We start from the raw sequence: 26,029 nt of genomic DNA, 5'->3' as shown, positions 1-26,029 counted from the left end.
CTCCATGTAAATCTCTGTGCGAAATGTAGGTCTCAGAACTGCGCCGGCCGCTGTGGAAGTGCGATTCTAGGCGCTCCAGTCCGGAGCCGCGCTGCTGCTACGGTCGCAGGTTCGAATCCTGCCTCGGGCATGGATATGTGTAATGTCCTTAGGTTAGTTAGGTTTAAGTAGTTCTAAGTTCTAGGGGACTGATGACCACAGCAGTTGAGTCCCATAGTGCTCAGAGCCATTTTCTCAGAACTGCTGTAATGAAATAATTGTTTGATTTCTCTTGAATTCTTGATTCATGTGAAGTGCGTCCTCGATAAAGTGCCTCGAAAATAAAAATTGTGTGTTAACGCCGGCAAATTCACTCTTCCCGTACGATAACACATTTTGTATGCCCTAGTATCAAGTATAGTAACCTCTGCTATGAAACGTTTTCTATTACAAAATCCGCACTGTAAATTGATCAAACCACAATTGTTACTGGCAGAATGGTGTGGCATTAAAATGTATCATTCAATAAAACATCATTTGAATGTCCACATTACTATTACTTTCTCGAGGCAAAAACTGCGTCTGTTTCGCTCTGCGACTTTTGCTCTGATCCGTTAGTGTTTTTCTTCTAGGCGAAGCCTAAAAAAAATATGGTTTCCGTGTAACAAGGGAAGCTGGAACTGGTAGTTACTCAAAATGAAGAAATGGTGGCAAATGACCAGAGTGTTATTCTTGCAGAAAAATAAGCGACATAACTACGCCAATATACAACGTAATTTACAGACTTTGTTACAGCGATATATTGATTTCCACTGTGAACATCATCATCATCATATTGGCAGCTGTCGCACTGTAGCTGTCGGGTATGTGTGTGTTACTGCAGACGAACCGCGTAAATATGAAGGTTACTAGAATTAGATTTCACGATACATCGTTATTTTCGTAGGCCTTTTCTACCATAGCAGATGATCAGCACACAGGGCAGTAGTTGGTAGCACTTCATTTGTAGATCACGTATTTGAATTCAATGCATGATAGTGAAGTTATCACCTGAGTTGCGAATATGAGAGCATCTACTTCCCGACGCCACTCTTAACGGCTACATACACACACGGGTTTTTCTTTGTGCACATCTATGGCAAAGTACCTTTCGAATCAAGTAAGTTTCATTTTCCTCCTTCCATAATTAATATTAAAATTGTAGACTTCAGTTTTCGTGTTCACATGTTAACATTGTGATGTATTTACCAGACGCTATCAAATAAAAATTGCCCACTGTTCTATTTACAAGTACATAACATCAATGGTTTTCAAGATGTGTAAATGGATGTAATTCTCTGAACTCTCACTTTTCGTAAAGTTAACTTTACTGGCACCCTAACATGCCACTGTATATTTATAGCAGAAGTGTTGTAGCTGTACTCATTTTCAGATGGTGTAAGGAACAGCTTGTACTAACCGGAATGCCCTAAGATCATACCTTAGCAGCGTAGCTGATGTGTATTATTAAGTAAAATCAATTTTCAATGCACAGAGTATGGCGGTGCAATGAATGAGGAGTATATCTGAGAGATTCATCTAGGAACTAAATATTTTAAGTATTTATAGGCATGTACATAATGCTGTGTAATCAGTTAGTGCATCAGATACACTAAGTGAATAGATGTTTATAAAAGAGCCCAGGCAGATAATATCTACACTTTAATCCATCAGACACTGCTGTCCAGAATTAGTCTAGTTTCCTTATAGATCATAATTTGACAGAAGTCTCAAATTGTCTTCACAAGATAGATAAATACTTCAGTCTATATGGAAAATGACCATTCGGAACCGACACCTAATGAATTGTGCAAAGTCTTTTTCGCGAGTTAGTTTCTTGCCGTGTTTCAATACATCGTCACCAGATCATAGCTCCGTAAAACGTAAAAGAAGAAATACAACATAAAACACGACAGACAATTATATGCACAATGGTCAACCGTTAAACAAATATTTATTAACCGAATGCTTTCAGTTGGTCAAACGGAGGAAGTACCTGGTTATGCGGGGGCAGCAGCAATGTTCAGTGCCACACTTTGACTCAGCTAGCAAGCAAGACATGAGCGCTGTACGAGGAAGACAGTTGATCTCTAAAACACTAGGAAAATACTCAGATATGATATTTTTTAACAACATTTGATCAAAGGCTACTTAAACGGGAATGATCGTGAATGTCCGGTATGGAACATTTTATTGAGAATTTTTGTACGCCAAGTCGAAATCTGTGTTCCAACAAGCCGTAATACAAGTGCTCTGGGATGCTATCTCACTAAATCACTATGAAGAAAGGAGCACAAATAATTTGTCACACTATGAGAAAAACTTTGATAGTGAGACCGCCCTTAGTGCGTTTCTAACCAGAAATTCATTCCTTCGATATGGACCGTGGCTGTTTATCTTTGTTCTCAGATTCACTGAATTAAATAAATATTAAGAGTTGTACACAGAAATGTGCGTTAGGAATACTTATTGTTTAATATGACTTGATTGCAGTATTTGTAAAAAAATGTAAGACATCTATTTTTTACTTCAGTTAGTGACTCTAGATGTGACGTCTACAACAAACTTACAGGAGACCAACATTTAACATTGCGCAGTTCTGGGAGACGAATACTTCAATCAGTTTTTGTGCAGGTCTAGATTGCTCTAGAACGTACAGACGTAAGTGAAGTATTGGAAGGTTAAGCCAAGGTACAGAGCCAATGTTCTCATCCACACATTAAGCACAGCCATACTACTACCGTCCAACCCTTTTATCCTCTATACCAACGTTAAATCCAATTCCGTTATTCACCTGGTGTCTTCATTTCATAAACGGCGTTTTACTCCAGTTTAAAGCTCACCTTGTTGAACACATAATTTGCATTCCATAGAGCATTTCCTTTATTCTCTTTCTCACTGTCGTCGCTTCTGTCCCATACGTCTCAACACTTTGCACAAAAATCTTCTATAACCACTTTTTTCTGTCTTTAGATACAACTGCACTCAGAACATTCATGATTTTCACAGTGAGTGGTATCAAGTATTTCGGATATACAAGTTGAAGTCAGACAATCAGCTACTTAGATCGTCGCCATCCAAGCTGCACGGGAGACTTGCATTTGTTAGGAGGATTCTCTGAAACTGTGGTGTAATTCGTATAAAAGGGACCACTGCAACCTACTCTAGGACACTTACCCAGTGTTTGCGATCTGTGGCTGTAGCCCCCACTGTGACCTTAATGGGATTGTATTCTGTAGACGAAGGGGTAACTGCAAAGAGCTGGGATTTAAATGGCACTTTTGGAAGAAAGACATCATTTCCAAAGAACCCAGTTCGATAAAAATGTAGGAAACTGGTGCTGAAGGTTATATAAGCAGCCTTTCCGCTGGTTGCTTGCTTTATCAGTGCAGAGATCTCTGGAATTATCTAAAGGAGGCTATGGACCATATGAATGCAGTACGTACTGGCCTAGTCGTCTAAGATATCAATCAAAATTGTTATGGGGCACACTCTGGTCTGTATTTTACATGGCTCTGGCAGGTTTCTGAACGTTTCTACATCAACATCCGTACTCTGCAAACCAGTGCTTCTCATCATACTACACAATATCCTCTCTTTCCGTTTCATTCGTTTAGGAACTGAGGGAAGTATGATCGCTCAGTCACATTTGTGCACACTGTGATTAGTCCGATTTTGTCTCTGCGATCGCTTATGTAGGGGTGGTTTGCTATTAGCATAAGTTTCTCAAGTAATACCAGTTTCTTCAACATACAAGTATATTTCCATGTGGTCGTTGTCGTCTAAGTTAATATGTCTACTACTTACTGTTTTTAGCCATTTCTATGATTCTCTGACATGGATTAGACAAATCTTTGACCATTCGTTCTGTCCATTTTGCAAATATTTAATACCGCCTGTCAGTTGTATTTGCTGTGAATCCAACACTAAAGGACAATATTCTATTATTGATGAACAAGTGATTTGTAATGGATCTTCTTAGATGACTGAATGCATTTCCCCAGTGTCGTATCGATGAACGAAGATCTACCACCTATTCTACGTACATCTAAGCCCACGCTATCTTTATATCCCTAGAAACGGTTTCCGCCAGGTATGTGTATCAGTTGAAAAATTCTAGTTTTAATTCAGTGATATTGAAATCAAAGGAGACGAGATTTTGCATTTTTTGAAGTGCACAGTTTTACATTTCTGACCATTTAATGCAAGCTGCTAATGTTTGCACAATCCTTAACTCTTAAACGATGTGAATATTTGTAATGTTTTTGTGTCACAGAACACTTCATTCTGTACAACTGCATAAAATGACAATATGTATAATGTTGTGCTAAGTCCTTATCATACAACATAAACAACAAGGGTTGCAACGTATTTCCCTGTGGCACACTCGCAGTTACCTCTACTTCTTCCAATCATTCCACGTCCAAGATAACATGCTGTGTCCTTACAAAATAATCCAAAACCCAATCTCAGATTTATTTGGTGCCCCATAAGGTCTTACTTTAACTAGTAACTTAGCTCTAGTCATGATCCCAACGCTTCTTGCAAACAAGAAATGCTGCATTCACTTGTGTATGTTGAGCCATTTCTTTCAGGGTAATATGTGAGAAGAGCGCAACGTGCATTTTGCTTGATCAATGTTTTTGAAACTCATGTTGGTTTGCAGGGATGAGGTCTTCCTTTAGGAGATAATCATTCACTGAATATTAATCGACGCCTCATTTACATCTGATGTCCTAGCGACAGATCAACAGTACTCTGCATATACGAAATCTTAGTCCTCTAAAAGAATTTTGAAATAATTTTCGTATGAAATATGGTCATTGTAGTTTTAGTCTGTAGCTGATGACTCCCTCAGTGAGGCATATTAGTGGTACAGCTGTATTGAGGTACTGATGTACGAAAGGCTCCTAATAGTTACACTAACTTTTGCTGCACTTTACTGAAACTATATAATTTACATTAATGAGGATATAAACAATTCATTTAATTAAAGTAACAATAACTTAAGTAGTTTTATTTACTTGATGGCAATAAAAATACACTGAAAAAATCATACAGACAATACATAAACTTCTGTTTACTGTCCCAAAAAAATGTATAAATATATTACTCAACTTTGTGCTAATCAGCATCCTCATAGTAATCCAACCAGCGCATTTTTAAAAAAGAAATAACTGGTGGTCTCAATGCGGTCACACACACTGCCGGCTGCTCTTACTTCAACAACCCGTACATTAGGGCAACCAAGCAACAAGTACACTCGCTGCAGCGCAAATCGTTCAACGAAGCGAAGACACCAAAATCACTTAAACCTTCGATGGAGAGCGTGGTTCGAGATGGTCTCCAGGGATGGGTCTCTCCGAGACTGCATCATCTGGACACAGTGGTCTTCACAGCTGCAGACTACCCTAGCACTCCCCCTGTCAGACCAAAATCTAAACTTATCCACACACTATTGATCTAGTGCACCTTGCCTGTTATCCTCAGTACCATAAAAAACAACAAACTTCACATATAATTAAGTTGAGGATGGCCAATGATCACTTTAATGCAGGTGCACACCACGCTCGAACTTTTATTGGAATAGGCGAAGTGCCACAAGTAATGAAGATAATTATCAAGTGGTAGTACAACAGTAGTGGGTGGTATATGTTGAGAACTTAAATCTGTCAGGAGGTGTGCTAGGGTAGTCTGTGCAGTTGCTATGATCACTGTGTCTGTATGGTGCAGTTGTCTGGACATCTGCCTAGTAAGCAGAAGACTCGGGTTCATATCCCAGCCTAGTACAAATTTTCCTCATTGATTTAATCAGTGCTCCCCAGCAGCTACATAATTGTACCCTTTGTATCTTGATATTTGAAAATACGACTTTTCACCCTTTCAAAGGCGTATAGCACTCCTGAAAAGTGTTTACAATTCTGACTGGATTACCTACAATAATTCGTCGTTCATTTTTACTGTTCTTGAGAGCCGTAGTTTGTCAGACTGCCAGCTCGGTCAATGAGGGCGCTCTTGGCAGAGTTTATAAGCAGTGGGTTGCATGGCGGCCACTGCGGAAGCTCCAGCAGCATGACAGTGGCCTGAGGGAAATGCACTGCAGATACACAGAAGGGAAATGTGGAAGAAGAGAAAATCCGCTGCAGCACTCTGTGGAGTGTGATTGGAGATACGCGTCACCTGGTACGTGGTGATACATCTTACAACAGCAGCACTACGACTGTGTGGGAACTGTACTATTTGATGTTGTCCTAAGATCGTTTCCAAATGGTGATAAACTAATGATGAGATTTCAAATAAGCAGATCGTGTGACTATTGCAACCGACACCACATTGTAATTAAACACAGTAGCTGTCAAACGATCTGTACTGCAGACACGTGAGTTAATTCAGTTTGGGTTGATAACTAATGCCGTGTGACTATTGCTAATGGTGTCACACTGTAAGTACAGACACAAATTACTGCACAGGAGACACAGAAGTAATTTCAGTGCTGGGTCTGACATGAAGATGCATTCAAGCTATAGAGCAGTACGTGGCTGTTACCTTGGTAGGGTTGGAATCCTGCCTGGGGCATGGATGTCTGTGATGTCCTTAGAACCACTTAAATCTAACTAACCTAAGTTCTGGGGGACTGATGACCCCAGATGATAAGTCACATAGTGCTCAGAGCCATTTTGAACCTGGGTAGGGTGAAACCTGCAGTAGTTTCACTTGGCACAAACCACTACTTTTCTGTGTTCAGATGCTGTAATAACTCGTGTTCTTAGTAACAGACGAGTTTTAGATTTTTGTTGTTTGCACAAAAGGAAGCTTGAGTCTTATTGGATTAGTTTTTAAGAGGGTGTGATGAAAAAGATACCTCCAAATTTTTTATATTTGAAAACTCATATCTTTACTCTTCGCGTATGCAAATCTATATCGAAACATAGTCACCCTGCAGGAGAACAGATTTCTGACAACGAGAGACGAGTTTTTTGATACCGTCACTACAGAATGTTTGCTGACGAATCCACAACCTGCGCTTTTCCATCTGTATCAAAATCAAAGTGAAGCCCTCCAAGGCGTTCTTTAAATTTTGGGTACACACGAAAGCAGGACAGGGCCAAATCAGAAATGTATGGAGGATGGTCAAACAGTGAAGTCTGGGTATTGGACAGTTGCAGACATGCAGCGCTCTAGTGTGGTACAGCATTGCCGAGCAGAAGGAGAGGATGGTCCGCGTGTGGACAGTTTTCTGAGAGTCTCACAGTATGCTGAGACAGTTACGTTACACCAAGCCTTGTCACATGCTACAGTTTAGTCGCAGCAAGCAGTAGCCTGTGCCATATCAGTGGTGTAAAGAAAGCGTTGTAGGATGGAACATGTGGTATTTGCAAATAAACTATCTTTAATCTCATAACAATTCCACCTGCCTTGAGAACTGAACATTATGTTAGTTGCCAGTAGCTCGTATTTCAACATGTTTTTAATTTTTAGCGGTTTTATTATAAAACGAATTCTTAATTTCATTTAATTTAATAATTATTGGTGTGTAATTGAGTAATAATGTAACAGGTATATTGCTGCTATCGAGAAAATCTCTTCAGAAGTGTATTTATGAATTTGAGTCGAATATTTGTTCCTAGGTTCTTGATCGTGGGAACCTTCGAACACGTTTTCACATTTGAGAGAAGCTTAATCTTGCAGCATTTTTTATAATTTCCGAAAAATCCTGCAAAAATCAAAGGAGTGTGCTATGAATTGAAACTGGAATAATATTATGTACTAAACATCTATTGAGGGATTCACTAGAAGTGGCCATAAAAGGCTGCAGAGGCACCCTTTCTCCTTGAAGTGGGAGTAGAGAGACAGTGAATGACTGCAGGTTTAAATTTATCACATTCTATATTTTAATAATGAAGAAAAGTCATGCAGTTCTTTTCGTTTTACTCCAAGAATGTCTGTCCGACTGCCACCTTCACCTTAGCATGTCTATCAGCTGCTGGTGGTTGTTCTTCCTGGCGAGATCCAGTGGGGTTTCCCCGTCGTTATTCCTGGCCAGACGGTCGGCTCCAGCCTCTAGCAGTGCAGATGCCGCGTCTGCGTGGCCGTTCAGAGCCGCACAGTGCAGCGGCGTTCGCCCCCACTGATCCCTGGCGTTGTGGTAAGGAGTGGCGGCCAGCAGCAGCCGCACCACAGCCACGTGGCCATAAACTGCAGCCAGGTGCAGGGGCGTGCTCTGCGTTTTGTTCCTGGCATCAGCCTCCGCCCCTGCCTCCAGCAGCAGCCGCGCCACAGCCTCGTGGCCATTACTTGCAGCCCTGAGCAGGGGCGTCTCCTGCCAGCCGCTGGTCCTGGCGTCCACGTCTGCTCCACCCTCCACCAGGCACCTCACTGCCTTCAGGTGTCCTCTGGTTGCTGCCCAGTGGAGGGTGGTCCACCTGTCATCGTCCTCATCCGTCGCCCCCACGTCAGCACCAGCTGCCAGCAGAGTCTGCAGCTCGGTGACTGCATCCTCCTTCGCTGCCTGAATCATCCTGCTGTTCTTCTCCTTTTCAGGAAGGCTCCTGTGCAAAAAGGACAAACTGTCTCATTTTCCTCCGAGTACACACTCCTGATTAAGAATACTGCAGAAGAACCTGAGATAAGATCAGTTCCAAAATAGCATCTGTCATAACGACCACTAACTAATCTGCAATTTTCACCACTGAAAGAGATGCCTCATGAAGGTGTAATAGTCCTATGTGCTGCAACCCCATTTTTAGTACACCCAAACGTGGCACTCAAACATAGTCATGTCTTCGGGTATTTAAATTTCCTGTCATAGCAATTATTTTACTTGAAAATTTATCAAAACAGCCTCATCAACAGAGTCAGCTATTGCTTAACAGGGAACAATTTAATCCAAATACTTCAGATATAAGAATAGCCGTAGATTACTTCTTTATCCGTACACACAAACATGTGTTGGCATATACACATGTACAAGATTGATGAGAAGAGTGTTTGCATAATAAGAAGCATATCCACATGTAATCTCTCACACTCATGTGCACACACATTCACAAGTACACACACACACAGAACCACACCACCACACTTCCCCCTTCCACACACTCACACACATACAAATACAAACATACTCTTAACTTAATTTCTTGTAGATGGTCGATGTGCTTGGTTGGATTGCTATTTGTAGTAGAGGTCCTGAAAACTATAGTCCTGACGCTGTTCATGTATTTACTGATGAACACCTCATGTCCTTCGTGTGTGACAGCCTCATTACAATGAGTTTCCTTCACAATACCTACATTATGACTGTATGAACAGCGTTCCATTCTGTCAGAGGTTCGCGTCACCTTCAGGCATGGGTTTGTGTGCTGTCCTTGGCGTAAGTTAGTTTCAGTGAGATTAAGTAGTGTTTCAACCTAGGGACCAATGCCCTCACAATTTGCTCCCATAGGAACATACCACCTACCTGCATTCTATGTCATCATGAACAAAATGTAGCAAATTCTTTATAGTCTAGACTCTAAAGCAACTGAACAACAAATTCATACTATTACTCTTGCAAGTGAGATAGTATAGCTTACAAATGAAACAGAACATAAGCACGGTGGACAGAATATGGGCAAATGTTAACGGAGAATATGAAAGACTTTAAAGAGGGGGTCTGAGTGTGGATTATGCCATCCTAGTACATAATACTGAAAGGGTAGCGGAAGACTCAACCCTACAAAACACGTCCTTCTGTGCCTCTCCCAGGCCGCCTTCAGTCTAGTGGGATGAAGAACACAAGACGGCAGCTAACAAGGGGTGACAATCTCTAGACACCTACAAGCGACAGGCCACAGTGGAAAATTTCCTGTTCTTTAAACATATGGAAGCTAAGGCGCACAATCTATACAAAAATAAAAAAGGGAACCTGCTGAAACTTACGTAATATATCTGCTGAATGATCCATGACTACCGTTTCGAATAAAATCTAGAGAATAAGATGTATTAATACAGCAATGGGAAAACTACAGGCAACATCTGAAATCATTTGTGAAAACATTTTACGCAACTCGACCCCAAGCGGATCAGAACAGCAAAAAGCGTGTTCATGGCAGGGCGTCAGATGGAACATGCACTAAATGGGAATTTCTCCCTGTTGGAAACGCCTCGAGCAGCATGGTGCAGAAGAACTCTGAGGTCCGGACCGAGTGACTTTGATTGCTTCATCATATGTCGGAGAAGGGATGAATTCGTTTATTGAACATTTGAAATAAAATATGGACCAAGCAAACCTACAAACCAGGAATGAAGACTGCTCGGATGTTACAAATACATAAAATGCCTCAGTGCTCTCCATCATACAGTTCCTTCATCCATTCCTAGGTCTCGTTAACGCACGAATGAAAAATGATAGAGGAGAAACCCTTGGACAAACGGGTTTTAGAAAGCGTAACGGCACAGCTGAAACACTGATATCATTATCACTAATTTACTAGCTGCGTTCAGTGACAATCAGTATTTGCTGATTATGAAAGTTTTATTATGACGCTATTGATAAATGGGTTGAATAATCATCACATCCCGCAGTCATTCATTCACAGGATATACCGATTGTTTTTCGATAGAACCCAGGTTATACAAGACACTATGAAACAGTAGGACCAAGGAGAGAAAGCAAAAGGATATCAAAATGCCCACCATTAGTGTTTCGTCTTTTTACATCAGACGAACATTCAGTGTTTCACTAAAGTGCAGAATGTAGATGCATGCAGAATCCAGATGGTTTACGTATTTATACTCGTATCGATAGTTTCACTGTGTGTCAGCAGAAGATGCATAATGCTGTGATAGTGCTCAGTGAACGGCTGAATGAGGACTGCCTCGACATGTTGCCTGATAAATCAGCTGTGTGCGTGTACATGAGACATAGGCTTAACGAAAGAAGACTTGTAAGACTAGGACTTTACATTCTCTCTAAAGAGTGCTCAAGTATTTAGGACTTTATACCGATCATAAGTTAACATGGTCACATCACACAAATCACGTAATTAACAAATCCGAATGTGCCAGGGAAATCCCTTGCACTGTGATAGGAGTTCGTTGGGAAGCACACTCAAGAATATTCGTTAGCATATATAGCGTGCAAATAATACCTTACTTGGATTATGGATGTCTAGGCGCTCAGTCCGGATCCGCGCGACTGCTACGGTCGCAGGTTCGAATCCTGCCTCGGGCATGGATGTGTGTGATGTCCTTAGGTTAGTTAGGTTTAAGTAGTTCTAAGTTCTAGGGGACTGATGACCATAGACGTTAAGTCCCATAGTGCTCAGAGCCATTTGAACCATTTGGATTATGGATGGATCTGTTACAGTTCAGAACGCATAATAGACTACAAAAACTGTGTGTTACTGTGAAGCTACCAGAGCATCCAAATCAACTCCAACTAACACATGGCGAATGGAAGTAAATGTATTTCCGGTGCAGATGTAATAACCTTTCACCACTGTCAAATTCTTCACCGGATTCCTCCTGGAACGTTCTTACATATTAAATGAAAATTTGATAACAGAGATCAAAGTGCTATGCAGGCATGAATTGAATTACAAAGAAATTACCACCTTTAGCAGAATTTTACTTCGATGCTCCCTCCTTCCTCAAATACGTGGCCACTTCGCAAAATATAAGATGCTTCAGCACGCCCTATGCTCACACCTTACTGAAGCTGAATATCAAAACGCAATTTCGTTTCAACAAAGATACACTGAATGAGAAAATTTTAGCTAGCAAATTAGCACCTGGACGGTCCACATGACTGATCTACGAGGATGGGTCTAAATAAAAAGAGGGGCAGGAAGTGCATTTGTAGGTGGCAAGGCTAATAGCTGAGGCAAATTCAAGCTCCCTGAAGCGGCGTCCACACTCCCTGCAGAACTCAAAGCGATTTTAGACGGATTTAAATACGCAAAAGAAGTACAAGAAAAAAAATCAATTGTATCACACTCACGTTCAGCAATGATGCTGTTAAAATACTACTATGCCAATGTACCGAAAATTATCAAGTATATTGCATTATAGAAGCAACGCAGGACATTTCCCGCATAAATAAGAAATTGGAAACTTGTGGCAAGTTCCTATGGGACCAAACTACTGAGGTCATAGGTCCCTAGGCTTACACACTTCTTAATGTAACTAACACTAACTTTATTTACTTATTTATTTATTGTTCCGTGGGACCACATTAAGGAGAAGTCTCCATGGTCATGGAACGAGTCAATACATGAAATTACAACACGATTGTAGAAACAGATAAAATGAAATATAAGAAACATATTCAGTTGCAGATTGTAGAAACAGATAAAATGAAATATAAGAAACATATTCAGGCGATACGTCGTTAGTTTAAATAAAGAAAAGCAAGAATGTAACACTGGAATTTGCTTAACTTTTTAGCTCTTCCAGGAGTTCCTCGACAGAGTAGGAGGAGTGAGCCATGAGGAAACTCTTCAGTTTAGACTTAAAAGCGTTTGGGCTACTGCTAAGATTTTTGAGTTCTTGTGGTAGCTTATTGAAAATAGATGCAGCAGAATATTGCACTCCTTTCTGCACAAGAGTCAAGGAAGTGCATTCCACAAGCAGATTTGATTTCTGCCTAGTATTAACTGAGTGAAAGCTGCTAACTCTTGGGAATAAGCTAATATTGCTAACAACAAACGACATTAAAGAAAATATATACTGTGAGGGCAATGTCAAAATTCCCAGACTATTGAATAGGGGTCGACAAGAGGTTTTCGAACTTACACCACACATAGCTCGAACAGCCCGTTTTTGAGCCAAAAATACCCCTTTTGAATCAGAAGAATTATCCCAAAAAATAATACCATATGACATATGCGTATGAAAATATGGGAAGTAGACTACTTTTCGTGTTGAAATGTCACTTATTTCAGATACTGTTCTAATGGTAAATAAAGCGGCATTTAGTTTCTGAACAAGATCCTGAACATGGGCTTTCCACAACAGCTTACTATCTATCCGTACGCCTAGGAACTTGAACTGTTCTGTCTCGCTTATAACATGCCCATTCTGTCTGATTAAAATATCAGTTCTTGTTGAATTGTGAGTTAGAAACTGTAAAAACTGAGTCTTACTGTGATTTAGCATCAAATTATTTTCCACAAGCCATGAACTTATTTCATGAACTACATTATTTGATAATGTTTCAATATTACACACAAGATTCTTCACTACCAAGCTGGTGTCATCAGCAAACAGAAATAATTTTGAATCACCTGTAATACTAGAAGGCATACCATTTATATAAATAAGATACAGCAGTGGCCCCAGCACTGATCCTTGGGGAACACCCCATTTAAAAGTGCCCAATTGGAACTGAAAATCATTACCACTCTCAATATTGCGGAGAATTACCTTCTGCTTTCTGTTCTTAAAGTAAGAGGCGAACCAATTGTAAGCTACTCTCCTTACTCCATAATGTTCCAACTTCTGCAGTAATATTTTGTGGCCAACACAGTCAAAAGCCTTCGTTAAATCAAAGAAAACACCTAACGTTCGCAACCTTTAATTTAATCCGTCCAAAACCTCACAGAGAAAAGAGACTATAGCATCTTCAGTTGTTAAGCCATTTTTAAAACCAAACTGTACATTTGACAGAAAATTATGTGAATTTAAATGCTGCAGTAACCTTGTATATACAACCTTCTCGATAACTTTAGCAAACACCGATGGCATAGAAATAGGTCTATAATTATCAACATTATCCCTGTCTCCCTTTTTATAAAGTGGCTTCACTACCGAGTACTTTAATCGGTCAGGAACCCGACCACTCCTAAAGGAAAACTTACAGATATGGCTAAGTACTGGGCTAACATACATGGAACAATACTTCAGTTTTCTGCTAGATACCCCGTCATATCCATGAGAGTTCTTGGTCTTTAGTGATTTAATTATTAACTCAATCTCCCTCTTGTCAGTATCATGGAGGAGCATGTCAGGTAACAGTCTCGGAACACTTTTTTCTACAAGCGCTATATGATTCCCTGTTGGGACTAGGTTTCTATTTAGTTCACCTGCTATATTCAGAAAGTGATTATTAAATACTGTACATATATGCGACTTATCAGTAACACGGACATTCCCACTACGCACTGATTCTATATCCTCGACCTGTCTCTGCAGACCAGCCACTTCCTTTACGACTGACCATATGGTTTTAATTTTATCCTGAGACTTAGCTATTCTATCTGCATACCACATACTTTTTGCCTTCCTAATAACTTTTTTAAGCACCTTACAATACTGTTTGTAATGGGCTATTGCATTTAGATTGTGACTGTTTCTAACGTTTTGATATAATTGCCACTTTGTTCTACAAGATTTCTTATACCTTTAGTCAGCCACCCAGGCTGCCTGTTTGTGCTAGTACCCTGTTTTGAACGTTCTAACGGAAAGCAACTTTCAAAGAGCACGAGAAAAGTCTTGAGGAAAGCATTATATTTATCGTCTACTGTATCAGCACTATAAACATCTTGCCACTCTTGTTCCTTGATAAGGTTTACAAAAGTCTCTACAGCAACTGGATCAGCTTTCCTAAAAAGTTGGTAACTATATTTAACATGTGTTGCAGCACAAAAATCTTTTAGACTTAAAATTTGTGCATCATGATCTGAAAGGCCATTCACCTAACAGAATGCCCTTCTAGTAATGACGAATGAACAAAAATATTGTCTATGGTTGTTCTACTGTTCCCTTGCATTCCCGTTGGAAAGAATACGGTTTGCATAAGATTATATGAATTAAGGAGGTCTACCAGCATCCTTTTCCTTGCACAATCACTTATACAATTTATATTGAAGTCACCACATATAACTAACTTTTTGTATTTCCTATAAAGTGAACCAAGAACCTCCTCTAGCTTTAGCAAAAATGTTGTGAAATCGGAGTCTGGGGATCTATAAATAACAACAGTAAGAAGTTTAGCTCCACTAAATTTAACCACACCTGCACAACATTCAAACACCTTTCCAGTGCAGTACTTTGAAACATCAATTGACTCAAATGGGATACCGTTTTTCACATACATGGCTACTCCCCCACACCGAGCTCCTAGAAAAGCTGCCAGCCAACCTGTATCCTGGTAAAGGAAGCCTCTGAATTACCTCCTTCTTTAAGAAGTCTTCAGATTTACCAATAATTTCAGAGTCAACATCTATAAGCAGTTCACTAACTTTATCTCTAATTCCTTGTATGTTTTGATGAAATATACTAATTCCCTCATTAATCGGATACCTAAGCTTTGTCGAAAGTGGTTTCTTTGTTAGAGAGAGACTTCCCTTAAGCAGGAATACCTGTCAACTGACTTCAGTCTAAAAAAGGTGCAGCTCTAACACCCACAACTACCGGAATTTTCCCATGAGTGATCCCACGACCCCCACCTATGCTGTCACCTATAAGCTTTGCCAACCTCCCCTTTCCATACCTGTTGAGGTGCAGGCCATGTCCATGAAACCCGTCCTGCTGATAGACTCCAAGGACACCACTGAAATGTGACTCATGCCTTCTGTCATTAGCGCACCCCCAAGTCTCATGTTATTACGCCTGACGGCTGTATTAAGATGAGGCCGATCGTGACGCTGAAACAGTTCCATGAAATGCACATTCGTGTTGCCAGTCTGAGTGGCTATCTTTTCCAGGTCACCATCTATGTCATACTCCCCATCCCTATCAATACTATTACCAGCCCCACCCACAATCACTACCTGATCCTATTTTGTAAAATCCCTACATAACCCCCCTATGTTAAAAGTCACCTGAGCCAATCCTGCATTAGGCTTCACAATGCTGGTGACCTGGTACTCACTCCCCAAAACTTCCTGCAACTGCTGGCCTACACCTCTACCATGAGAACTACCTAACAGCAGAACCTTCTTCTTTCTCTTAGACTTTGCAACTGTCCTAGCCACCGTAACTGCTGAGGTCTGCTGCATATTTCCTACATCTACAGCTACTAGAGATTCCTCTCCACTAGACTCTGACTGTTGGTCATATCTATTACAAACACCAATAGTAAAACTATATGAAAATCTCCTTCTCCTAGCAGATCTCTTGCAAACAGCCAGCTCCAATTCCCCAAGCCCCCTCTCCCTCCTCATTCTATCTAGCTCCTCCTGTGCGTTTTTCAACTGCACCTGAAGGGCACAGATCTTACGCTCCTGCTCCTCTATCAACTACATAACCTGCAGTTCCAGGAGAGGATCTCACCAGAATGCCCACTGGCTTCCCCACTGCATTCCTCCCAGTGAAAATACTTCGAACAAGTCTCACACCGCAATCCACTACTCATGAACCTACGGCAAAGCCCACACTTCTCACTCATGGTAAAATTTTACAGTTATTGAAACAAGAAAACAACTTTATCTAAGTTCCGCTACTACAATACGAAGATGTTAAAAACTGAGTACAATAATCACAAACTTGCTCTAAAAGGAAAGTAACTACTGTTATTGACAGCATTAATCAACAACAAATGAGAATATAGAAAAATACTAACACAGAAAGAAAATCAAACGTCTAATGACAGTAACGAAACTGAAAGCAGTTCGCAAAAGTTTCTTCTGAAGTTATTTCACCGGAAAACACCAAGAACACGGGTTGAAGACTACTAAAGTCCTTAAATAAACTATTATACACAAACAATTAATTAGTACTTAGCTTTCGATGGGCTGCTACAGCAGCAACTAGTCATCGTGGAATGTAAACACAGTTAGAGGTTAAGTTGCTCGATACGAAACACTCACAAATATCAGGTCACAACACAAGAAAGGCAGAGGTGAATGAAGAAACCACTAATAAGTCACTTATATAGTAAATATTATCACAAGAACCGTTAAAATATATATCTGAAACCTAAAAATAGATGAAAACTTAGAGAGCGATCTCACACGCAGTCAAGCGCTTATGACGTCACACCAAAGATAAACTAACTTATTCTAAGGATAACACACACACACACACTCACACACACCCTCAAACGGCACACCTACGCCGTGCGGCTAAAAAATAAGACTACCCTCATGTTACAGCTCAAGATGCGCAATAGAATAAAGATAAATGAAAATGTAGGCAAGCTGGTCAGGAAAGCTCTTTACACCGCTGCAGCGAAATACAATTAAGTGCCACCCGACAATGTTCTTCACAGGATAAGAATTATAATCATTGCCAGATGGAGTGAAAATCTACAACGGTTTGCGGCATTGAAGAAAGACGCTATCCCCCAGTGGTAGGTAATCTCCCATCACGTACTAAGTACCAAAATCGTAGATGTAGTAGAAACTTTGCACTGAGATAACAAAAGTCACCGAATACCTCCAAATACCGTGTCCTTTTGCCCGGCACAGTGCGGCCGCTCGGTATGGGAAGGACTCAACAAGTGGTTGGAAGGCCCCAGTAGCCGTCTGTAACAGCAAAAGTGTTGCCGGTGTAGAATGTTGTCAACGAACTGGCCTCTACGTCCCATGAATTATATATGGGATTCATGTAGGGCGTTCGAATTCTCCAGAATGGATCGCAACTGTTCGCGACAGGTCAGAAGAACAGTGACGTGACGCAATGTTATCCACACAAATTCCATCGATTTCAGGAAACATGAAGTCCATGAATGCCAGCATATGGTCTCCCAGTAGCCGGAAATAACCATTTCCAGTCAATGGTCGGTTCAGTAGGGTCAGAGAAGCTAGTTCATTCCATGTAAACACAGCACACACCATTAAGTAGCCACCACCAGCTTATACAGAGCCTTAATGACAACCTGGGTCCATGGCTTCGTTGGGCCTGCACATCACTCGAATCCTACCATCAGCTCTTTCCAGCTGAGATCGGGACTCATCTGACCAGCCCGCGCATTTTCAGTCGATATGGTCACAAGGCCAGGAGAGGCACTGCAGGCGATGCCGTGCTGTTGGCAGAGGCACTCACGTCGGTAGTCTGCTGCCATAGCCCGTTAACGTCAGATTTCGCCGCAGTGCCCTAACAGATACGTTCGTTGTACGTCCAACATTTATGAAGTTATTTCAGGTAACGTTTCTTGTCTGTTAGCATGTACAACTCTTCGCAAACGCCTCTGCTCTCGAAATTTAAGGAAGGCCATCTGTCACAGTGTGGTCTACAGTGAGAGGTAATCCCTGATATCTAGCATTCTACGCATTCTCTTGACACTATGGATCTCGGAATACTGGATTTCGGAAAACGATTGTCCCATGCGTCTAGCTCCAAAGAGCCTTCCGCATTCAAAGTCTGTTTATTCGCCTCGTGCGGCCATGATCAAGGCGGAAACCTTTCCACATGAATCACCTGACCACAAATAACAGCTTCGCCAATGCTCACCCTCGTGCTACACCTTGTACTTAGATTGTATTGGTTTTCCTCTTCTTCCCCTGACATGTTTGTTTGATATATTGTCTGCCATTAAGTGGCTGCTTAGTTGTCTTTTCCCTCTGCTATCGATATCTGCGTTTTGCTTCCGGGAAACTGCTATGGAGGAAGTGAGATCTTTGACCGGTTGTAACCTCGTGTGGTAAGTTGGAAGTAGGGGCGTTGCGCGCAGAGAGAGAGTGGTGGATACGGGAGGGAGTGTGGCGAAGCAGGCGTGGTCGGTTGTACCGAGTCGCCACGTGATGTATGTCGGTTGCGTGTAACGAGCGGGTCGAGTTGACGGAAGAGCTCCCCGCGTGTTGGTTGTATACAGCATCGCCCCACGAGTAGTTGCTGTTCATTTCCCCTTGGTGGGACGTTAACAAGCTTCTTTAAACCCTCCGTTTCAACACTGGAGTTTAAAAGGAGACACCTAACATGAAAGAGTGGTCACTGCCCGTCAACGCTGCAGAGAAGACGTGAACTCCGGTGACAGAGCGTGTTGTCGCGTGACCGTGACGTGTTGGGTACGTTGGCGACGCGTGCGCGGTCGAATGTGAGGATCCATGCCACCGGAGGTCGTGTACTGCCTGTTCGAGCATAATTGCAAGTTAAGTTAGTGGAAGGTTGAATCATTAAGTAATAATTTTGCGTAACCAGTGTCTCTTCTGCCTTGTGGCCTCCGGCGAACAGGTTTCCTGTCCCTGCCACCGGTGTAATTCAAGACAGTGATCTTTCCTCACCCTCTCGTTACTGCCCGATGGGAGGTGTAGTTTCGGCAGTTTAATTGTTTCGCTGTTCTGTCGTGTGTTATGAGTAAATTCATGCTTCTTGTTGGTCGATCATGTGGTCGCTCATTCAGGACTGCGCTCTACATATGTCTAAGACCTCGAGCATAGTACTTAATTTACGATCCATCTCTTCCTGTATGGGAGTCACAGAGCTTTCTCGTTATCTTAGGGTAAAATTAGAGAGTGAAAGACCATCCTCACAATGTCATTCACCAGCTCACCATGTAGCACCGTTACCCAATTAATCTGCAACTGATCAGAGAAAGAAGACCTCTACACTCCATGTCTCGTGAATGAATTAAGCTTTCTGAGTCCTAACGCATCCAAGTGCACGAGATTTCTCGAGATGCGACCATGACGAGGAGCTTAGCACTCCGTATCGATTTATAGCAACAGATTTCAAAGTGCCGTGATGTAGTAGTAGACAGTTAAGAACAAGAAACGATTCAAAACTTCCTGGCAGGTTAAAACTGTGTGCCGGACCGAGACTCGAACTAGGGACCTTTGCCTTCCGCGGGCAAGTACTCTACCAACTGAGCTACCCAAAAACAACTCACGCCCCGTCCTCACAGCTTTACTTCTGCCAGTGCCTCGTCTCCTACCTTCCAAACTTTGCAGAAGTTTTCCTGCGCAGGCGATTTTGAGAAATATATTTCAAGCGCATGATATCCAACCTTATTCCCGATTTTTCTACGATGAACTATCTTATAGAACCGTAAAACGAAAAACAAACTACTTCCGTAAAACACTCGCTCTGCGTGATAGGAGCACAACTTAGCTTTGGTTAGATCCGTAGTGTCCACTGTTCACATCGGATCACGGTTCATAGATTATACAACGCCTCCATCAGGCCTATATAAAAGGATTATTAGCAGTGGGGGATACCTCCAACATGGAAACAGATAAACACATAGCAGCAACGTCCTACATGTGAAAATTACAAGTCGTTCCGTCACTAACTCTAAACACCACATCTGTGCTTGAATGGTAAGACCTGATTACAAATGATGGACATAATTTCTAACATATAGGGTAATACTAGAGATTTGATAAGCTAGTGTACATTTTTCTTCTTACGACCTCAATCAGCACATGATCTACTACTATCGTTTATGTTCGTTCTCAATCAATCGCCAATAACTCAGTGCATATACGGCAGAACCTCTGATATGGTCTCGACACAGAATGTGTTGCAAATTCTAAAGAATGATCTAGTGCGGCTCGGTGTGAAGGAGTAGCACATACAGCTTACATGCCATGTTCCTTAGCCGGATCACTTTCAAAGTTCATTGACTTTATACTGAGGTTGCATCATGGAGTTACAAATTCCTATGATCACCGTCACGGTATTTGCCGGAAAAAAGAAAATCACCTCATTCCGACGTAATGTACCACGATTTGTAAAGCGGATATAGCTTTTAATATACTTGTGGTAGGGAAGGTACCGATTTGACCGGAGTACTGTGATAGGAAAGGGAAGAGTATGTCCAGTCGTATGGAAGGTACAGATATTTCCAGAGCCACAGCAGTGTACGGAGTTTATTTCCGATACTTCGCTCATTGTCGAATCTGTTCAACTGAGACCGCGATCATAACATTTTAATGAAGGTATAATGCTAGAACATATATGTGACCAGGAATGATTCCTTGTATGCATTGCCTGTGGTGGGAATGATTCTAGTTTCCAATTAACGGCAGCAGTCGTCCAAATGCAGAGGCCTGTTGAAGTGTAGGAATGTATGTAAGTTAACTTTGCCCTCGTGTAATCGTCCGAATAGCGAACTACTACTTAGTACGTTTTGGACGGCTTTCGTGGTCAAGTGGAAATTTGAGAAGATTGTGTATGGTGGTGCGTTTGCGCTGGACTGATATTCTGTCCAATGCTGCTTCTGCATATTTCGCGCCTTTATTTAGTTGAGAAGAAGATCGATTCTGGTGTGTGCATCTAGCGTGTCTAAGACAAGGTTCCCCGTTCTCTAGACATGGGAAAGATCTTAGTTCGCTCGTAAATTATCTGGATGATTTAGTGGTTTACAGCATGCTGCACGTCGCTAAGGTTTGGGGTTTGTAGAGAAATAATTTCCAGTCTATACCTCGGGAATTGCCTAGTGCTTGATATTGAGAAGTATTGCGAAAATGATATAATATTGTGGCGAAAATACCTGTGCTCTTGTAATCCACGAGTCTAGATATGTGCGTAGAAAAGTGAGCAGGCAAGGAAGCCGATACAGTAATGCGTTTGTGCCAAGGGGAAGCGGTCCCGAATTTGTAGAACAGTTCTGAGAGTGACTTCGTCCCACTGATGAAAAAGTGATCATTTTGTATGGTGGAGGATATGAAGTGTATGTTTACTAGATCGACACGGTACTCGGTGATATATTGCTGAGGTGGTGATTGGTTTCACACTCCAATATTCTTGCGAGTCTCGTATGTATTTGATGATCAGCAGACAACTTTTCGAGGTTTAGTTGCTGGTGCAAAATGCTGGTCAATTGTGAAATAGTTTATTACAAGTGAATGTCGCGTCTGTAGAAAGAAAGAACAGGTTGACGGTGTTTCCCTAGGACTAGAGGAGCATCGTGATATATAGCCAGTGTGAGTGTGGGCATACCATAATATTTTCATGTGCTGTAAAGATATAAAAGATATTTGCACTGTTTGTGTAAAATTTGTACATATTTTAAAGTTACTGTGCCTTACCTTGTGTAAAATGTGTATATATGGCATTTTAAAGTTAGTCTGGTTTATGTTATGGCATGACTAGAGAGGAAGACTGTGTGTCCTATCATGAGGGACGTATAGATTCAGCACATAGATAACCGTGAGGGTATGAGAGAGATTTTTTTAAGTGGAAAATTATATGCGCTATAAATAATGAGATTAGTTGCAGGACAGTCTTCAATAGGAGACATTGCCTCTACATCGACAGTGTCAGGATGTAACAGCAATCGCAATATTTAATTGTATTTGTAGTAGTTGTTGTTGTTGTGGTCTTCAGTCCTGAGACTGGTTTCATGGAGCTCCCCATTCTACTCTATCGTGTGCAAGCTTCTTTATCTCACAGTACTTACTGCAACCTACATCCTTCTGAATCTGCTTAGTTTAATCACCTCTTTGTGTCCCTCTACGATTTTTACCCTCCACGCTGCCCTCCAATGCTAAATTTGTGATCCCTTAATGCCTCAGAACATGCCCTACCAACCGGTCCCTTCTTCTTGTCAAGTTGTGCCACAAACTCCTCTTCTCCCCTATTCTAACCAGTACCTCCTCATTAGTTACGTGATCTACCCATCTAATCTTCAGCTTTCTTGTGTAGCACCACATTTCGAAAGCTTCTATTCTATTCTTGTCCCAACTATTTATCGTCCATGTTTCACTTCCATACAGGAGAGCTTGCACAGGATGGAGTAGCATGGAGAGCTGCATCAAACCAGTTTCAGGACTGAAGATCACAACAACAACAACAACATGGCTACACTCCATACAAATACATTCAGAAACAACTTCCTGACACTTAAATCGATACTCGATGTTAACAAATTACTCTTCTTCAGAACCGCTTTCCTTGCCATTGCCAGTCTACATTCTATATCCTCTCTACTTCGACCATCATCAGTTATTTTGCTCCCCAAATAGCAATACTCCTTTACTATTTTAAGTGTCTCATTTCCTAATCTAATTCCCTCAGCATCACCCGACTTAATTCGACTACATTCCATTATCCTCGTTTTGCTTTTGTTGATGTTCATCTTATATCCTCCTTTCAAGACACTGTCCATTCCGTTCAACTGCTCTTCCAAGTCTTTTGCTGTCTCTGACAGAATTACAATGTCACTGGCGAACCTCAAAGTATTTATTTCTTCTCCATGGATTTTAATACCTACTCCGAATTTTTCTTTTGTTTCCTTTACTGCTTGCTCAATATACAGATTGAATAACATCGGTGAGAGCCTACAACCCTGTCTCACTGCCTTCCCCACCACTGCTTCCCTTTCATGCCCCTCGACTCTTATAACTGCCATCTGGTTTCAGTATAAATTGTAAATAGAATTTCGCCCCCTGTATTTTATCCCTGCCACCTTTACAATTTGAAATGGAGTCTTCCAGTCAACATTGTCAAAAGCTGTCTCTAAGTCAACAAATTCTAGAAACGTAGGTTTGCCTTTCCTTAATCTTCCTTCTAAGATAAGGTGTAAGGTCAGTATTGTCTCACATGTACCAACATTTCTACGGAATCCAAACTGATCTTCCCCGAGGTCAGCTTCTACCAGTTTTCCATTCTTCTGTAAAGAATTCGCGTTAGTAATTTGCAGCTGTGACTTATTAAACTGATAGTTCGGTAATTTTCACATCTGTCAACATCTGCCTTCTTTGGGATTGGAATTATTATATTCTTCTTGAAGTCTGACGGTATTTCGCATGTCTCATACATCCTACTCACCAGATGGTAGAGTTTTGTCATGAATGGTTCTCCCAAGGCCGTCCGTAGTTCTAATGTAATGTTGTCTACTCCTGGGGCCTTGTTTCGACTCAGGTCTTTCAGTGCTCTGTCAAACTCTTCATGCAGTATCGTATCTCCCATTTCATCTTCATCTACATCCTCTTCCATTTCCATAATATTGTCCTCAAGTACATTGGCGTTGTATAGACCCTCTATATACTCCTTCCACCTTTCTGCTTTCCCTTCTTTGCTTAGAACTTGGTTTCCATCTGAGCTCTTGATATTCATACAAGTGGTTCTCTTCTCTCCAAAGGTCTCTTTAATTTCCCTGTAGGCCGTATCTGTCTTACCCCTAGTGAGATACATCTCTACATCCTTACATTTGTCCTCTAGCCATCCCTGCTTAGCCATTTTGCACTTCCTGTCAATCTCATTTTTGAGACGTTTGTATTCCTTTTTGCCTGCTTCATTTACTACATTTTTATATTTTCTCCTTTCATCAATTAAATTAATTATTTCTTCTGTTACCCAAGAATTTCTACTAGCCCTCGTCTTTTTAACTACTTGATCCTCTGCTGCCTTCACTAATTCATCCCTCAGAGCTACCCATTCTTCTTCTACTGTATTTCTTTCCCCCATTCCTGTCAATTGTTCCCTTATGCTCTCCCTGAAACTCTCTACAACCTCTGGTTTAGTCAGTTTATCAAGGTCCCACCTCCTTAATTTCTCACTTTTTTGCAGTTTCTTCAGTTTTAATCTACAGTTCATAACCAATAGACTGTGGTCAGAGTCCACATCTGCCCCTGGAAATGTCTTACAATTTAAAACCTGGTTCCTAAATCCATTATGTAATCTATCTGATACCTTTTAGCATCTCCAGGGTTCTTCCATGTATACAACCTTCTTTCATGATTCTTGAACCAAGTGTTAGCCATGATTAATTTATGCTCTGTGCAGACGTCTTCCTCTTTCATTTCTTACCCCCAATCCAAATTCACCTGCTATGTTTCCTTCTCTCCCTTTTCCTACTCTCGAATTCCAGTCACCCATGACTATTAAATTTTCGTCTCCCTTCACTACCTGAGTAATTTCTTTTATCTCTTTATACATTTCATCAATTTCTTCATCATCTGCATAGCTAGTTGGCATATAAATTTGTACTACTGTAGTAGGCATGGGTTTCGTGTCTATCTTGGCCACAATAATGCGTTCAAAAAAATAGTTCAAATGGCTCTGAGCACTTTGGGACTCAACTTCTAAGGTCATCAGTCCCCTAGAACTTAGAACTACTTAAACCTAACTAACCTAAGGACATCACACACATCCATGCCCGAGGCAGGATTCGAAACTGCGACCGTATCGGTCGCGCGGTTCCAGACTGTAGCGCCTAGAACCGCTCGGCCACCCTGGCCGGCTAATGCGTTCACTATGCTGTTTGTAGTAACTCACCCGCACTGCTAATTCTTTATTCATTATTAAACCTACTCCTGCATTACCCCTATTTGATTTTGTATTTATAACCCTGTATTCACCTCACCAAAAGCCTTGTTCGTCCTGCCACCGAACTTCACAAATTCCCACTATATCTGACTTTAACCAATCTATTTCCCTTTTTAAATTCTCTAACCTACCTGCCCGATTAAGGGATCAGACATTCCACACTTCGATCCATAGAACGCCAGTTTTCTTTCTCCTGATAACGACGTCCTCCTAAGTAGTCCCCACCTGGAGATCCGAATGGGGGACTATTTTATTTCCAGAATATTTTACCCAAGAGGACGCCATCATCATTTAACCATACAGTAAAGCTGCATCCCCTCGGGAAAAATTACGGCTGTAGTTTCTTTCCCCTTGCTTTCAGCCGTTCGCAGTACCAGCACAGCAAGGCCGTTTTGGTTACTGTTACAAGGCCAGATCAATCAATCATCCAGACTGTTGCCCCTGCAACTACTGAAAAGGCTGCTGCCCCTCTTCAGGAACCACACGTTTGTCTGGTCTCTCAACAGATACCCATCCGTTATGATTGCACCTACGGTACGGTACGAAGCCCCGGGGGGGGGGGGGGGGGGGGGAGATTGCAGTTATGGTGGCAAATATCTTCCTGGCTTGCAATAGTCTTTTGAGTCTCGGATGTACTTGATAATCTGTAGACAACTTCGTCGGTTTAATTGTCAATGCAGCTTAGCGATCTGTGCAAAATAACCACAGAAAGCCCCAAAAGGAATAGGTGGATGGTGCTTCGCTACCGGCAGCATCAGTAATTCGGCGTGTAAATTCGGTAAGAGCCAATCTGAATGCTCGATCGATTGACATCTTTTGCACTGGGATAAAGCAGTCTCTACATAGCGGAGGGAACATTTTCGATGTTGAAATC

At 41.4% G+C, this 26,029-nt stretch overlaps 1 protein-coding gene across 1 annotated transcript in view; it reads right to left on the bottom strand.

The window, feature by feature from the left end:
• Positions 1-7,670: 7,670 nt before the first annotated feature.
• The window catches only part of LOC126101527 (poly [ADP-ribose] polymerase tankyrase-1-like), a 36,530-nt gene continuing 18,171 nt past the window's right edge, over positions 7,671-26,029 (bottom strand). The window contains exon 4 of the mRNA XM_049912169.1: positions 7,671-8,567. Coding sequence (XP_049768126.1) covers positions 7,979-8,567 — 589 coding nt within the window. The 3' untranslated portion in view covers positions 7,671-7,978. The remainder of the gene's footprint in view (positions 8,568-26,029) is intronic.

This window comes from Schistocerca cancellata, chromosome 9 (genome assembly GCF_023864275.1).
Source record: "Schistocerca cancellata isolate TAMUIC-IGC-003103 chromosome 9, iqSchCanc2.1, whole genome shotgun sequence".
NCBI lineage: Eukaryota > Metazoa > Arthropoda > Insecta > Orthoptera > Acrididae > Schistocerca > Schistocerca cancellata.
The sequence above is the reverse complement of the archived record's forward strand: the minus strand, read 5'-3'. Positions and strand labels throughout refer to the sequence as shown.